This window comes from Symphalangus syndactylus, chromosome 19 (genome assembly GCF_028878055.3).
Source record: "Symphalangus syndactylus isolate Jambi chromosome 19, NHGRI_mSymSyn1-v2.1_pri, whole genome shotgun sequence".
Lineage (NCBI taxonomy): Eukaryota > Metazoa > Chordata > Mammalia > Primates > Hylobatidae > Symphalangus > Symphalangus syndactylus.
Window position 1 is genome coordinate 81,308,810 of NC_072434.2, and position 17,582 is coordinate 81,326,391.

The window sequence follows — 17,582 nt, forward strand, 5'->3', positions numbered from 1 at the left end:
AAACATTTGTCAAATAGGTTCCCCTGCACCCAGAGTTAAGGATGTGGTCTTCAGCTGTGGGGCTGTTTTGTGTGTGAACATCAACTGTTCTTTGAAAGGATGGGACCCCCTGATCTTGGCTGAAGCCCCTTGGGCTAGCCCATTAGGTGGGCCTCCTTTGAACTGTTTGGGCTTTGGTTTCCAGGTCTGTCTTTGAGGTGCTCTTGGTTGTATTGAATTGCTTTCTGTGCTGGCCCCTGCCTGGCTCTGGAGAACTAGGTGTTCTGCCCTGAACAACCCTGCCTTGCTGAGCTGCTTGGCTTCCTTTCCAGGACCCTTACCAGGGCACCATCGTGCTGGCCACTGTTAAAGGCGACGTGCACGACATAGGCAAGAACATAGTTGGAGTAGTCCTTGGCTGCAATAATTTCCGGTAAGTTAGGACCTCACCTATTTCAACCCCTTTTCCATTTAAAAATGAGAGCTTTTTCCCAGAATAATTCTTTCATGGCTGGGAAGAGTAGGGCATGGCAGTGGATGTTAGAGGTTATTTTTTATTTCTTTTTGCTTACTGTGTTTTTGAATTTTCTACGTGAACACAGCATTTCAAATGAAATAAGTTAGTAATTATCCATGTTCTAAAAGGACATAAGGAATAGTAAAAGCTATTCAAGTGGGGTGGAAACCGCCCAGAGGATTCCTGGGGTTGGATGTTGGGACAGAGGCACTAATGGCCAGAATATCAGGCTCCTTCCCATGGCCAGTGGTGTTCATCATATCCTCTTTTTCCTTTCACTAAACTCAGATTTTAGAACCGAGATCTTATGAGACCTTGGCTAAACGGAGTTTTACAGGAAGGCCTTCTCTGTACAAGTCTCAGTTGGCTTTGCTTAGAGCCAGGACCCTGTGTTCTTGGTGATGATTAAGCTAGATTTTAGAATGTTGTATACAAGTAAAACCCCTTTCTGATATATCTCATTATAATTAATAAATATTCATAACAAAGTCATTTCCATGTGAGACTGATGACCTGTAGTAAGTATATGTTTCGCTTAGATTTGAACATATTCTTTGTAATGAAAAGCCTGATGGAAATAATGCTTTCCCATATCCATGTCCAGCCAACAGTCCTTTTGAGTCATAGACTTCTTTCCAATGTGCTATTTTCTCTAGATAGAGAAGAAAATTGACTGGAGCTATCCCTGTACTCCTCAGTTCTCTTCTTTGCTGTCAAGTAACAATTACCTGCTAAGCTCTCTCCCTGCTGTCAACATTTGTATCCGTCTCTGCCTTCAAGGCTAATTAAATGCAGCTAAGAACCTTTCAGGAAGGCTGGAGACAGAGGAGCAGTGTCAGGAAGGCATTTTTTTTCCCTCTGACTGTCTTCACAAGCACTTCTATTTACCTGCTCACTTACTGTCTAAAGACTTAGCGTTCTCTCCTAGTCCTGGAAACGAGGAATACTGTTTCTATCCATGTACTTATTATTTTTTAAAGAGATAAATTTATTGAAGATAGATAGTTGTAATGAGATTTTGCCTATATAATAAATATTTGGATAAGGTGTTTGCTTCCTAAAGTCTCCAAAGCATTTCTGCTATTGGCTTACCTTTGCAAACCTGAGGTTGTTGGTTCCTGTTTGCATTCATCACAATCAGTTAAAATTCACTTCAGTTAATGTTTATAGATCATCTTCTACATACCAGGCATTATACTAGAGACACCAAAATGATTTAGTTGACTTTTCTCCTTGAAAAAGTTTACCGTTTCTCAGGCTAAATAGCCAGGTACATGTTCAGCCTTAATAATGGGACAAGAACCATTGAAGAAAGTGACTTGTAGGTAAACTTCCTAAAAGTGATTCTTGAGATATAGTTGTCATGTGCTTTATCGTTATTTATTTTGATCAGTGGATCCTTAGCTGAGAGTATTATACTGGCAATGTTTATTTCTGCAGTAAAGACGTTTTAAGAAGCCAGGGAACATTGTGGCATTTCTCCAGGGTGCTACTGGAACTGAATGTCAGCAGTTGTGAAGACTGCGTATTAAGCCTAAGGCTTTCCTGCAACAAACCTAGTTGCTATATGTTGGGCACTGAGGGTTTGCTTATCTTTGCTAATAAGTCTTAACAGGAGAAACACCTTCTGATGAAATGTTACTTTCATTTTACAAAAACAAGCAAATGTGCAAACTTCATGTCAAACACCCCTTTGGCTTGTGTGTGATAACACATAGACTCTTCCATTGGTGAGTGTAATTTTATGGTGTTAGCTAGTAGACAAGTGTCCCTGGAGATTGTCTTATGGAATAATGTGTACTTTTACTGTCAGTACCAGGCTAGTATGCTTGAAGGAATTACCCAGCCTAGTGAGTGAGTCTAGCAACCTATCCTGTATCTAATCCTTCTCTTTCCTGGCTTTTTATCATTGTTGCAGTGAATCTCACAAAATGATAACAGTGTTTTTTCTTTGTGGGGATAAAAGAAATAAAGAGGGCTAAAACTGACAGTTCTGTTTAGAGAGAAAATGTATTTTTTAAATGGGGAAGATATGACACAATAGAATTGCAAATTTGAGGATTTGAATAGAACTAAGGATGTATTCACCAAGAATCTACTATCACCTACCATTTGTTTACCACTTCCTGATTTATACAGTTCTTTTATATCACTGATTTTTTTTTTCTTTGTCACCTTTTTGTTGTTGTTGTTTTGGTTCCTTTCCTTTCTTTTCTTTCATCCTTCCTTTCTTTTCATGGTTTTGATCCTACTACCCTGCCTGTTATTGTATTTCTCCTTTTATAGATGAGAAAACTTAGAGAACTTGAGAGATTTCATCATAGTCACATGGCTAGCAAGTGTCAAGCCACATTCAGGGCTTTTGGTTCCAAAAGCTGGGACTTCGTAATATGTCACCTTACTTTCCAATATTTTTTTTGACTTGAGTTGTAAACAAGTATAATGTCTAATATTAAAACAGGCATACCTTGTTTTATTGTACCTCACTTTATTGAGCTTTGCAGATACAACGTTTTGTAAAAATTTGAGTTTTATGGCAATCCTGCATAGAACATGTGTCTTGATGGCATTTTTCCAATAGCATGTGCTCATTTCACGTCTCTGTGTCACATTTTCCTAATTCTCACAATATTTCAAACATTATTATTATATCTGTTATGATGATCTGTGATCAGTGATCAGTGTTACTATTTTAATTGTTTTGGGGTACCATGAACCACACCCATAGAAGATGGCAAACTTAATCCATAAATATGTATGTTTTGACTGCTTCACTAACCAGCCATTCCCCATCTCTGTCCCTTTCCTCGGGCCTCCGTAGTCCCGAGACACCACAATATTGAAATTAGGCCAGTTAATAACTCTGTAATGGCCTTGAAGTCCTCTAAGTGTTTAAGTGAAAAGAAGAGTCACACACCTTGACTTTAAGTCAAAAGTTAGACATGATTAAGTTTAGTGAGGAAGGCATGTCAAAAACTGAAATAGGCTGAAAACTAGGCCTCTTGCACCAAATAGCACAGTTAATGCAAAAGAAAAGTTCTTAAAGGAAATCTAAAATGCTTCTCCAGTGAATACACAAATGATAGGAAAGCAAAACAGCCCCACTGCTGTTATGAGGAAAGTTTGAGTGGTCTGGATAGAAGATTAAACTAGCCACAATATTCCTTTAAGCCAGAGTCTCACCCAGAGCAGTCTGGCGTTGCTGGAGCAATAACAAATTGAAGAGAGCTCCAACCCTCTTCAATTTTGTGAAGGCTGAGAGAGGTGAAGAAGCTGCAGAAGAAAAGTTTGAAGCTAACAGAGGTTGGTTCATGAGGTTTAAGGAAAGAAGCCGTCTCCTAACATAATGGTATGAGGTGAAGTGCAAGTGCTGATGGAGAAGCTGCAGCAAGTTTTCCAGATCTAGCTGACATCACTGAGGAAGGTGGCTATGCTAACCAATAGGTTTTCAATGTAGATGAAATAGCCTTCTGTTGAAAGTAGATGCCATCTAGGACTTTCATAGCTAGAGGGGAGAAGTGAATGCCTGGCTTCAAAACTTCAAAGGACAGGCTGACTCTCTTGTGGAGGGGCTAACACAGCTGGTGACTATCAGTTGAAGCCAATGCTCATTTGCCATTCTGAAAATTCTTCTACCTGCTTAAATTAAGTATATTAATTATAATAATATAATACTTAATATATTAAGTAGGTCTTCTACCGTTAAGACCTACTGCTCAGTAAAAAAGATTCCTTTCAAAATATTACTCCTCATTGACAGTGCACCTGGTCACAAGAATTCTGATAGAGATATACAAGGAGATGAATATTGTTTTCATGCCTGCTAACACAACATTCATTCTGCAGCCTGTGGATCAGGGAGGAATTTTGACTTTCAAGTCTTATATTTTGTAAGGCTGTAGCTGCCATAGATAGTGATGGATCTGGGCAGAGTAAATCAAAAAACCTTGTATAAAGGATTCACCATTCTAGATGCCATTAAGAACATTTGTAATTCATGGGAGGAGGTCAAAATATCAACATTAACAGGAGCTTGGAAGAAGTTGATTCCAACTCTCATAGATGACTTTGAGGGATTCAAGACTTCAGTGGAGGAAGTGACTGCAGATGTGGTAGAAATAGCAAGAGTAAACCAGAATTAAAAGTGGAGGCTGAAGATGGGAATGAATTGCTACAATCTCGTAATATGACTTCAACAGATGAGGAATTGCTTCTTATGGCTGAGCGAGGCTGAGCAAAGAAAGTAATTTCTTGAGATGGCTATGAACAGTGTTGAAATAACAACAGAGGATTTAGAATAAATAGCACGTAAACTTAGATGATAAAGCAGGGGCAAGGTTTGAGATGATTGGCCTACAATTTTGAAGGAAGTTCTGTGAGTAAAACGCTATCAAACAGCATCACATGGTGCAGAGAAATCTTTTGTGAAAGTTAGGTTCAATTGGTGTGGGAAACTTCACTGTCGTCTTATTTTGAGAAATTGCCACAGCCACCCCAAACTTCTGCAGCCACCACTCTAATCAGTCAGAAGCCATGAACATCAAGTCAAGACCCTCTACCAGCAAAAAGGTTACAACTCACTGAAGACCCAGATGATCGTTAGCATTTTGTTTTTAGCAATAAGTATTTTTAAATTAAGGTATGTATACACTGTTCTTTTAGACATAATACTATTGCACACATAATACGGTATAGTGTAAACATAACTTTTATATGCATTGACAAACCAAAAAATTCACATGACTCACTTTATTGAGATACTTTATTGTAATGGTCTAGAGTTGAACCTACAGCATCTCTGAATTATGTCTGTATTCTAAATTCCCCTCAAGAAATAATGTAGAATATTTGGAAATATTTTTGATTAATTCCATTGAGGTTAATTTTACATATACTCTGTAATAATAACTAGGAAAAGAGAAAAGAGGACATTTTCCATTACAGATAATGCAGTGTTTAATTATGTAAGAAAAATATGCTATTTCAAGATACATTTTAAAGTTATACATCATACATCTAATATTTTTAAACATGGGTCTGATAACCAGTGGTTCTTAATATAACTGTCTAGTATAAGTAAAAGAGCAGTATATGGCTGAGCATGAAAATAATTCCCAACTGTATAATGTTGGAATGTTCAGCTGAGTGAGGAACATGACTGTACCTAAGTCAAGGATATAGTAATGCAGTCTCTCTGAGCACTTCACATGCTGATAATTATTTAGAGGCTTTGGATCCATTTTTTGAAGGGGAGATCAACAATTTGTTTTGTTTATTTTTTTAAAAAGTAATAGAAATGGCAACAGACCCCACTGGCACTGCTTAAGTACAGGTTGGAAACCATGGCTGGACTGTAGACTGGATGGAAACACATGCCATCTTGTGGTGGCATGTGTGAATTGCAGGAGCAGCAGATAGGCTGCCACCTTAGTTAACTTAGAAATAAAGGGTAAAATGACAGCAAGTATCAGGTACCTTAAAAGGATGCAGATGCAGTTTTATTTTCCTTTTTAAATTTCTTCTGGAGACGAAAAGGACTTTTTGTCTTATATTACAGTATTTATTTTCGAAATTCTATGTATTCTTAAATAGTATGAGATGCCTTTGCTAAAACATTCAGTGCAACTTTTTTTTTTTTTCCTGGATTAGTATCCAAATTAAATGCTTGCTCTCATAGCTCTATTCTAAGCACTGAAAAAAAAGGTTTTTTTGTAGAGACAAAGCCTCGCTAATGTTGCCCAGGCTGGACTCAAACCCCTGGCCTCAAGTGATCCTCCTTCCTTGCCCTCTTAAAGTACTGGGATTACAGGCATGAGCCTCCATACCCAACCTCTGTTCTGAGCACTTTAAAACAAATACTGTAAAATCAACATCTTCCGTAGCATTCATTTTTATTCTCTTTAGCCTCCCATGTGGCGAAATACAGGAATGTGTATAGGGAGAGGCTTACAGACATAGAGTATGGCTCAAAATGACAAAGGGAAACTGAGGGAGAGTCAAGGAAGATGGGGTTATGTGTAGGGGTAAAACAGGAGGTTGTGGTAGAGGTGAGAGGGAATGGAGAGGGATGGTGGGAAGAATGGTAGCAGGCACAGAGGGCAGGCTGGATCTGACCTGTGCCCTCTTCTCCGACTTCACATACCCTGGGATTCCTAGCTAGTTCAGGACTCTGGGCCCTCATAGTGCAGGTCTCTGCCTAGACTTCCCTGTTTCCTTCAGCTAATACCCACTTAATTTTTCAAAATCCATTTCAGACTTCCCCCTAGGATGCTTCTGGTTGTCACCCATTTTGGGCCTTCCATACATAGTACACTGTAAATGCTTTCATTGTAGTACTTGCCACACCATATTCTAATTCAGAGCTTGCCAACAGTTTCTCAACTCAGATGTGCCAGGAAACCCATTCTCTTTCCTGCTCGAGAGTGGAACTGGGGCCTCTGTCCTAGACGGGTTGACCAGGGCTGTGAGCAACTTCCTTTGTGCATCTCAGTACCATAAGTGTCATTTTCTATGTGTGGAAATAGTGGGAATTGCCCCTCTAATTGATAGTACATTCGACTATTTCCCCAGCAAGACGACTTCGAAGGCAGGCTAATAAGCTGGAAATTGAACTTGTCGCCCAGGCCCCTGACTCAGTGTTCTCAGTCGTTTGTTTACCTCACTGATGAGTGGTTATGATTCTCTCCTGCTGATCTCTCCTTCTGGGAGTGGTCTTTAAACACAGAAATGTTCTGGGGCTCAGCCCTTGGACCTCTTCTCTGTCTTCACTGTCTAGGTTTGTGTTTCTCAAACTGTAATGTACCTTCTTGTCACCTGGGGATTTTGTTAAAAGTCAGATTCTGATTAGGGTAGGTCTGGACTGGAGGTTCTGCATTTCCGACAAACTCTCAGATAGGGCTGGTGCTGCTGGTACAGGAGCACACCTGGAGTAACAAGGCCTGGGGTGGGCTGAAGTTGTCTCATTCGTTTTGTGACTTCAGTATCATCTGATGTACTGACAAGTCCCAAATTGTATCTCCACTGTGGATCTCTCCCCCAGACTTTAGACTTACATATCCCGTGGACTCCCTGACAGCTCCATTTGGATATCTAAAGAAATCTCAAATTTAATATTTTGAAAACTGAACTAATTGCCACCATTTTGTGAACACCTCCCCAACTCTCCACTATTTCAAGAAATAGCAACTTCATTTTTCTTGCTGCTCGAACCGAAATTCTTGCGTCATCCTCTCGTCGGATAACCCACATGTAACCCATCAGTTCTCCTCTCACAGTATTTCCAGGATCTGACCACTTCTCTCCACCTATACTGCTTCTTGTCTGGATTTTTGCAGCAGCCTAACCAGTCTCTGCTTCTCTACCCCTGGACTTGTTTCAGTCCAAAGTAAATCTGTTAAATCTAAGTCAGATTTCTTACTCCACTGTTCAAACCCTCCAGTGATTTCTCTCCTCACTCAGTAAAACTCAGAGCCCTTGTAGTGGTCTGCAAGGCCCTTGTGTAGTGGGTATAATCTGGAAGCTTCCCGAACCCCACCCCTGGCCAGTTAAATCACACTCTCTGGAAAATGGAGTCCAAGCTTCAGGTTGTTTGATTTTGAGAAGGCTCCCCTGGTGATTCTGATGCAAAGTCTACACAGGCTCTGGCCTTTTCCTCCTCCTCTGAACTTATCACCCACAACTCTACCCTTCTCCATTTCTGTTCCAGCCACAACAATCTCCTTACTCTTCCTTAAACATGGCAAGCATCCACATAAGATGTTCCTGAGAGAAACACTGCTGAAACAAGAAAAAGCAGTGACAGCAAGATGATTCTTGCCATCATACTGATGAGTTTTAGTTGAATTTTAAAACATATACAATGTTAAAAAAAATCAGCTTTGAAATGATGCCTTTTTGTCTTGATTTAAAAGCAGTATGCTGTTTTTCCTAGTTTTATATGTGACAGTCTGTGCTTAGTCATTGTTTAACAAAAGATCCAGGTACTAGACTTTCTTCAATATGTTAAAAAAAAAAAAAAAAAAAAAAAAAAAGGCGTGTGGTACCATCTCACTCCTGCTATAACCTGCAGTGGTTATACATCATTAACACCTCCAGCGTGCATTTGCTACCGGGTTAGTGCCAACAAAGCTGAATATACTTACCATTGATTTGAAGTTGTCTTACTTTTTACTGAAGATTCCATATGTCATAGTTTTTTTTTTTTTTTAACTCTTTTTTAAAAAGTAATATGAGTACAAGCTAAAAATCCAGTGGTATGAAAGGGCATATAGTGAGAAGCCAGTCCCCTTCCTGCCCCAGCGTTCAGCACCTATTGTTACCAGCCAGTGTGTCATGTTGTAGTCTTAAGCATTCTTTTTTGTTCTTGTTATTTAAACGTTTTTGCCTATTTAATTTTAAGAATTGTTGATGTAATAAAATAAGTAAAAATGCATGCCATAAGTTTTTCAACATCTTTTAACAAATAGAAGAAGATTATCAAAATGACATTAAGGTACTCTGTAAATCTAAAATAGAAGTAATTCCTAGAACATTTTCCAGGGCAGACACTCCTGTTTCCTCTGAGTTCCAGGAAGCTCTCTCCTCCATGAATTGAAATTTGTCTGGCACTGTTCTGTTCTCTGAGAGTGTGCTCCAGGCTTCCTCTGCCCCAGTGCCTGTTCTCCTGTGTGCCCATCTAGAGTCTGCCTTTCCTTTCAGTCTTGCCCTCTTGCCCTCGGTGACCTGCACCCTGAATCATTCTCCCTCTTTTTCTTGCCTTAACTAATCAAGAGTTCCTTGACAGCTCTTCATGTGCAGGACCTGACCTCTTTTTCATGATCTTCCCCACTGGCTTCCAAGTTCAACAGGTATTTATTGAGGAACTTCCCTAGCCCTTTTTATTGGCCTAAATGGATAAGATAATGGATTTTGGAGTGAGATACTAATTCAGATCCCAACTCTGCCTCTAATTAGTTGTGTGACTAGACATATTGCTTAATTTCTCTGGGCCCCTTCTCATTAAAATGAGACCCATAGTAGTGCTTTCATTATAGAGTTATTATGAGGGTTAAATGAGATCATTTATGCAGGCCGGGCACTGTGGCTCAAGCCTATATTCCTAGCACTTTGGGATGCCGAGGTCGGAGGATCACTTGAGCCCGGGAGTTTGAGACCAGTCTGGGCAACATAGGGAAACCCTATCTACAAAAACTTTAAAAATTAACTGGGTTTAGTGGGGCATGTCTGTGGTCCCAGCTACTCTGGAGGCTGAGACAGGAGGTCGAGGCTGCAGTGAGCCATAATCATGCCACTGCACTCCAGCCTGGGTGACAGAATGAGACCCTGTCCCAAAAACAACAGCAAAAGAGATTGCTTATGCAAAAAGCTGAGCACAGTGTCTTTCAACAGATGAATGGATAAGCAAAACGTGTTATCTCCATACAGTGGAATATTTTTTGGCCTTAAAAAAGACTGAACTTCTGACATGCCTCAAAACATGGTTGGACTTTGCAGGCACTGTGCTAAGTGAAGTTTAGCCAAACACAAAAGGATGAATACTGTATTATTCTACTTATGCGAAATATCTAGATAAGGTAAATTCATAGAGAAAGAAAGTAGAGGTTACCAGGGGATGGAGTGGAGAGGGTGGGAGAGAACAAGGGGTAGTTATTGCTAAATGGTTACAATGTTTCTGCTCTGGGTGATAAAGTAAGTTTGGACGTAAATAGTGGTGATGGTTGCTCAACATTGTAACTGAAATTCATGCTACTGGATTGTACATTGAAAAATGGTTAAACTAAGGGAGTCAGTGTGGCGATTCCTCAGGGATCTAGAACTAGAAATACCATTTGACCCAGCCATCCCATTACTGGGTATATACCCAAAGGACTATAAATCATGCTGCTATAAAGACATATGCACACGTATGTTTATTGTGGCACTCTTCACAATAGCAAAGAGTTGGAACCAACCCAAATGTCCAACAACGATAGACTGGATTAAGAAAATGTGGCACATATACACCATGGAATACTATGCAGCCATAAAAAATGATGAGTTTGTGTCCTTTGTAGGGACATGGATGAAACTGGAAAACATCATTCTCAGTAAACTATCGCAAGGACAAAAAACCAAACACCGCATGTTCTCACTCATAGGTGGGAATTGAACAATGAGAACTCATGGACACAGGAAGGGGAACATCACACTCCGGGGACTGTTGTGGGGTTGGGGGAGGGGGGAGGGACAGCATTAGGAGATATACCTAATGCTAAATGACGAGTTAATGGGTGCAGGAAAACAACGTGGCACATGGATACATATGTAACAAACCTGCACGTTGTGCACATGTACCCTAAAACCTAAAGTATAATAAAAAAAAAAAAAAAAAGAAAAATGGTTAAAATGGAAAAGTGTATATTATGTGTATTTCACCACAATTAAAAAAAAATACCAGAAACCATTGAATTGCACACTTGAAATGGGTGAATTGTATGGTATGTGAATGATGAGTCAGTAAAGCTGCTTAAAAGCAAGCTTAGCATAGTGCCTGGCGTATATGTAGTAAGTACTGAATAAATGGTAGTTGTGGTGGTAATCCTCAGTATTTAGCGAGCATTTCAACTTGATTCTTGTTTGCATTAGAGCAATATTTAATGGTTGAAATAAAAATGTTCATTTCAGTTTTGTCTCTAATGGGCTTTCATTAATTTTCTCATGTCTCATTTCTGTGCCTCAGAGTTATTGATTTAGGAGTCATGACTCCATGTGATAAGATACTGAAAGCTGCTCTTGACCACAAAGCAGGTACTGTGCAACTGTACTTTGGGCATTTCTCTAAATGTCATATCCCCAGGTGTCTGTCATTTCCCTAGTTGTCTGTCAGTGAATAGTGATGCCCCATGAGGGTTCTGTGGGACATAGAGTCAAGTGCCAGCTCCTGCACCAGATTGCTTTCATTGCCATTTCTAATGGGGTTGAGAGAGGAGAGTGAGTAACCATGGAACCGAGTGCTGGAGATGGGGAATGGGGACAGACTTCTTAGAACAGTTGTATTAGGTTTTTTTTTCTGTGTGTAGTCATTTTTATATTTCTTCTCACACTGTGATATATTCAAGTCTGGGAAATCATGAGCTAAATATACCTTCTATTGCATGGCTTCCTAAAACTATGGCAAGTAATTATTGCAACCTTAAGTTATAAATCTTATCTACTACCAAAAGCAAACAATAAATCGAAATTCCCCAGTCAGGAAAGATGTCTTAGAATTAGAAACTAGGGATGGGCGCGGTGGCTCACACCTGTAATCCCAGCATTTTGGGAGGCTGAGGCAGATGGATCACTTGAGGTCAAAAGTTTGAGACCAGCCTGGCCAACATGGTGAAACCCTGTCTCTACTAAAAATACAAAAATTAGCCAAGCTTGGTGGTGGGCACCTGTAATCCCAGCTACTCAGGAGGCTGAGGCAGGAGAATCGCTTGAACCCAGGAGGCAAAGGTTGCAGTGAGCTGAGATCGCGCCACTACACTCCAACCTGGGCAACAGAATGAGACTCCCTCTCAAAAAAAAAAAAAAAAGAATTAGGAATTGGGAATTCATGTTAGGTCTTTTGGTCTTCGTTACAAAGTTTTTTAAATGGATCTTCATCCTTTTCCTTTTTCTTTCATCCTCCTCACTGTCCTTCTTGTCCTTTTTTTTTTTAAAAAAAAAAATAGATATAATTGGCCTCTCAGGACTCATCACTCCTTCCCTGGATGAAATGATTTTTGTTGCCAAGGAAATGGAGAGATTAGCTATAAAGATTCCATTGTTGATTGGAGGAGCAACCACTTCAAAGTAAGTTATACTAATGAGCTTCGTCCTCACTTCAAATTTTCTTATATGCCAGTGTTTAAAACAGTGGTAAACCTGTGTTGTTTTGGATTTTCCCTTATGTTTAGTACATTGACTTTTTGTTGTATAAACACAAAAATTTTCTGGTGTTCACCTGGGTGAGAGCCAGAATACTTTCAGAGCATGCTATAGAAAACTTTTTGGTGATTCCTATTCGTTGCTTTTTCTTGGATTTCTTTGGCTTTCAATAATCTTTTTCTTAACACTCTCACTTCCGATTCAGTTCCTGAGAATTATAATGAACTCTTCTCGTGAAATTACACCGAGGGGAGAAGCTGTGTTTTTTGGCACAAAATCATTACTTGAACTTTTGCCCACTCTGTCTTGAAGCAGGTGTCTGATTGAATGATTACAGGTTCCTCTGAAGGAACTCTAACCTTGTAGTAGTTTGGAGACAGAAAGCCCATCTAGCAAGAAGGAACTAAATGGTCACTTTGGGGAGTTCCTGAAAGGGGAGCTTTGTGGGAACCTTTGGGTTAACAACATAAAGAGGTATAAAATGTAAAGATGAGAAAGTTCAAATTTGTTCACATGATAATTATTCAGTTTACCAGATTTTTCCTGGGATCATGATCATAGTGATATGTGGTAAGTGCTACGTTAACTGTGGGTACTAGACTTTTTATGCCACGTACAGTTCACTTTCTCAGGGAGCGTTATCATACTGGAGCATTGAACACAATGGTCCCATAGCATCTAGTTTATTTTTATGATGCAGAAATACAATAAAGGTCTGGTTATAGGTATACAATAAAGGTCTGGTTATAGGTATGCAAAAGAAAAGTGTTCCTTTTGCACTAGAAACAACTGTACTTTTAGCCAATTTGTATAGGGTTGTTCAGAGGAACAGAATCAATAGGATATGTTTATATATAGAGAGAGAAAGAGATTTATTTTAAATAATTAACTCCTGTGATTGTGGAGGCTGGCAAGTCTGAAATCTGCAGGCTGGAGACACAGGTAAGTTGATTTTTTGAGTGTAAAGACAGTCTAGAGGTGGAATTTCTTCTTCCTTGTAGGGCTGGGGAGTGAATAAGGGACTCCTTGTCTTGTCTCTTAAAGGTCTTCAGCTGACTGGATGAGGCCCACCTACATAGTGGAGGATAATGTGCTTTACTCTAGGTCTACTGATAAATGTTAATCACATCTAAAAAAAATACTGTCACAGTAACATTTAGGTTGTGGTTAACCAAAAAGTATATATCATGGCCTAGCCAAGTTTATACATGAAATTAACCATCATACCATTTAAAATTTGAATGAGTCATCTTCATAAGTAGAAACAGTATTATGTGTCTTTTACCCATTAGCTGTTCATCATACTTGAAGGATTCCATGGTTTGACTATCGTTGCTTAACATTAGAAAACAGGGTTTGTTTTTCCACAAAGGACTTATGTACCAGGAAATGTGGCAGACTTGGTCTCAAGGGATATGGCCACCCATTAATAATGAGTTTTGATGAGCATGGGCTTGGGTAATTAATGGCAGGCCTAGTGAAGAGAATGGTAAGAGGACCTATGGACTGTTGTCAAAATGAAAGACTTTAATGTCAACTGTGAAGTAGAATAAGTACGTATTTAAAGGAACATAATTAAAATACATTACATGTTATGTAAATATGATGCTGGCTTCAAAAAAAAAAATCTTTTTATATGGTGGGACACGACACTCAGAAATTTGCTTCTTGTGCAAATTGGAACTTTACCAAATAGTCCATTCTATCGTTTACCATGTAAAAGCTACCAGATTAAAGAAAAAAAAACATTGAGAAGCAACGCGACTAGCCTCTCAAGATACATTATTGGCAAAATTAGCTTGTTAATGATTTCTTCGCAGTTATAACCTGATATATCAAATTAGAATTAACGAGATAGGAAATCACCAACATCTCTTCAGTTACTGCGAAATATCTATTCTCGTTGTCTGGGAAACTGTAAATGTGTTTGGCCTGAAGGTAGAAAGCTGGGTCCACCGACCACCTAAGATTTCTTTCAACTCTCCAGTGCTTTGTTTCTCTATGAGCCCTGCCTCTTCTGGTTCTCTTCTCTTCCATGCCCGTTGCAGTTTCTGGGAAATTACTCGGAAAATAAGAGCTAGTAGGTAGCACTGCTTCCCGGGAACCATTCCCTTCTACACTGTGCTGCTGGAACAGCCTTTGGAAAACAGATTCCCACGCAACCTCCAAGCACTTCACTGGAGAATTTCCCAGTTCTGACTCCATTCTAATTAGTGACAGTGGATGAGGTCTGCGATCTGAAGTCTTGCTTTATCAAGCTCTCTTATTTAAGTAAGTGCTTTTACAGAAGTTTAGCAGTTATACAGAAAAGTACACAAATGATATAGATGTACAACTTGACAAGTTTTTACAAAAGGGAACCCACCCATGTAACCACCTCCAGATCAAGAAATAGAACACTAATGGCAGCCTAGGAACCCCACCAGCTCCTCCACCCAGTCATCCTTTCCAACAAAAGGAACCACTGTTCTTTCTTCTGTCACCATACGTTGGTTTGGTTTTGCCTGCATTCCAACTTTATATAAGTGGAGTCATATTGTATGTGCTCTCCTGTGTCCAGCTTCTTTTGCCCCACATCAGCCTTGTTACAATAGTTGTTTGGCTTTTTGTTGTTTTTTTTTCAATGTAGTATTCCATTGTATAATGTGCTGTGACTTATTTACTCTTGCTACTGTTGATGGACATTTGAGGTTTTCCACTTTGAGGCTATCATAAACAATGCTGCTATGAACACTTATGCTTATGAATTTTGGTGCACATGTATGTGTATTTCTGCCTAGAAGCAGAATCGCCAGATCATAGGATATGCCTATGATCATCTTCATTAGCTATTGCCACATAGTTTTCCAAATTGTAGCAATTTACACTCCCACAAGCAATTGTGAAAGTTGCAGTTATTCCACATCCTTTTCAATGTTATCCCTTGTCATGGGTGTAGTAATACCTTGCTATGGTTTTCGTTTGCATTTCTCTGCTGAGTAATGATGTTGAACACCTTTTCATTTACATATTGACCATTTGGATATGATTTTTAAGTCTTTTTAAAAATTGGGTATTCTGCTTTATTCTTATCGGTTTGTACATATTCTTTTTTTTTTTTTTTTTTTTTTTTTTTTTGAGACGGAGTCTCGCTCTGTCGCCCAGGCTGGAGTGCAGTGGCGCAGTCTCGGCTCACTGCAAGCTCCGCCTCCCGGGTTCACGCCATTCTCCTGCCTCAGCCTCTCCGAGTAGCTGGGACTACAGGCGCCCGCCAACACGCCCGGCTAATTTTTTGTATTTTTAGTAGAGACGGGGTTTCACCGTGGTCTCGATCTCCTGACCTCGTGATCCGCCCTCCTCGGCCTCCCAAAGTGCTGGGATTACAGGCGTGAGCCACCACGCCCGGCCCACATTCTTTAATTTATAGTGGTTAAAAGCCCTTTATCAGAAATACATATGTTGCAAATAGATTTTTTTCAATCTGGCTTGCCTTTTGCTATCTTAGTGCTGTCTTTGGATAACAAAAGTCTTAATTTTTATAAAGTCTGATTTATCAGTCTCTTCATATATGGTTAATGCCTTTTGCATCCAAATAAGTAAATCATCTCCTAGGAGAGCCACCTTTGCTAGAAAGCATTCAGGAGTTGAAATGTCTCAGAAGCGCATCTAAGAACCCCTATTGTTTCCTACAAACCAGTGGAGGACTTAGCAGTAGCTCATTAGCTCAAAACATCGCTGAGGGAAGATAACCCTATGGCTTTTCCAGACATCAGTAGCAGGAGTAGAACTGGAACTGTACCCCCAAGACACTTGAAATGAAGGTTAAGGCTGTCTAGTGCAGGAGTGTCCAGTCTTTTGGTTTCCCCGGCCACACTGGAAGAAGAATTGTTTCAGACCACACATAAAATACACTAACACTAACGATAGCTAATGAACTGGAAAAAAAAAAAAAACAGCAACTGTACAAAATCTCGTAATGTTTTAAGTAAGTTTACGAATTTGTATTGGGCCGCATTCAAAGCTGTCCTGGGCTGCATGTTGGACAAGCTTAGTCTAGTGGATGAATCAATATTTGGAGAGATTGATTTAAATAGATTTGGGGTCTTTGGTCCCTGAGCACACACTGGGCATGAAACAGGAGGGTCTCAGGAGGCCATGGAGTACATTAATCTGCCCCCGGGGTCATGGTCTGGCCTCCCTACCACTCTGTACCCCAGCCTTCCCATTCCAAAAGATGGCTCTTGACTCACTGGCTTATGCCCAAATGCCCATCTTCCAGCTCAGTTCTCATAGCCTAAGGCTTTGTAGTCCTTTGCTTCCTGTTTACAAGTGGACATGCTGTTAGGAAGATGGAACAGGTGAAGTGTTACTGGTTTTGTCTGTCTTATGAGTTTTTAGAGCCTTCCTTGAGAAGCCTGTTAAAAACACACTCATGCATATATTACACCTATAATAGTCTCTTGCTTTTTAAGAATTACCTCAATGATCCACGTTTACTAGACCAAATGATCCACATTTACTAGACCAAACAATTCAGAGGAATGTAAAGTACAGTTGAATCTCTCTCTTCCCACCTTCAGCCTCACCTCTAACCCCCATAACCAGCGTGGACACTTTGATGTGTAATCTCCCTGTTTTTTTTTCTAAATATATAGAAACTTAGATATAGGATTGGTTGGTTGTTTGGAAAAGCTTGAGGGTGGTGTTTCTTAAAAATACAATTGCATTAAATATAGTGTTCTGCTACTTTGTTTCTTTCTCATATAATAGCATATTCTAGATAATATTCCAAACATACGTTTTTGTTGAGGGGGAAGAATATGAAAGCACTTGAGGAAGAGTACTGCTACTTCTGGGGAGGAGCAGAGAGGAGAAAAGGCAGAAAGCACTGCCCATCCCGTGGGGACTGCTGCTGGCCGCCCTTCTAAAGGTGGGATGTGGCCAGAACACACTTCTTCTCCCTCTCCAGGGGTTCTGGATTAACCACTGTAAGGGAGGGTGTACACGTTTTCAGTTTTCACTTTAATTCGTTATGTTCTATCGTGAAATAGCAGATGTGTAGCCTATCCTATTGCTATAAACATCCAGTCATCACGGGGCAGTTTGTTTTTCACTTCTGTTAATTAGGCAGTTTTGAGAATGAAAGGGCCTTTCTTCCTAATACCAACATTTTCAAGTTTGGTAATAGGGATGTGGGGCTGAACCAGTCTTAAATATT

General features: G+C 39.8%; 1 protein-coding gene across 7 annotated transcripts in view; it reads left to right on the plus strand.

The window, feature by feature from the left end:
• MTR (5-methyltetrahydrofolate-homocysteine methyltransferase) overlaps positions 1 to 17,582 on the plus strand; it is a 138,130-nt gene that overhangs the window by 68,845 nt on the left and 51,703 nt on the right. For 6 of the 7 annotated variants that reach the window (XR_010114832.1, XR_010114831.1, XR_010114830.1 and 3 more), the window contains 3 exons: positions 312 to 412; positions 11,214 to 11,281; positions 12,190 to 12,310. Coding sequence is in view for 4 of the 7 variants with exons in the window: in XM_055233441.2 (XP_055089416.1) it covers positions 312 to 412; positions 11,214 to 11,281; positions 12,190 to 12,310 (290 nt within the window). In the remaining 3 variants the exon portion in view is untranslated. The remainder of the gene's footprint in view (positions 1 to 311; positions 413 to 11,213; positions 11,282 to 12,189; positions 12,311 to 17,582) is intronic. The other variant, XM_055233443.2, reaches the window with a different exon arrangement.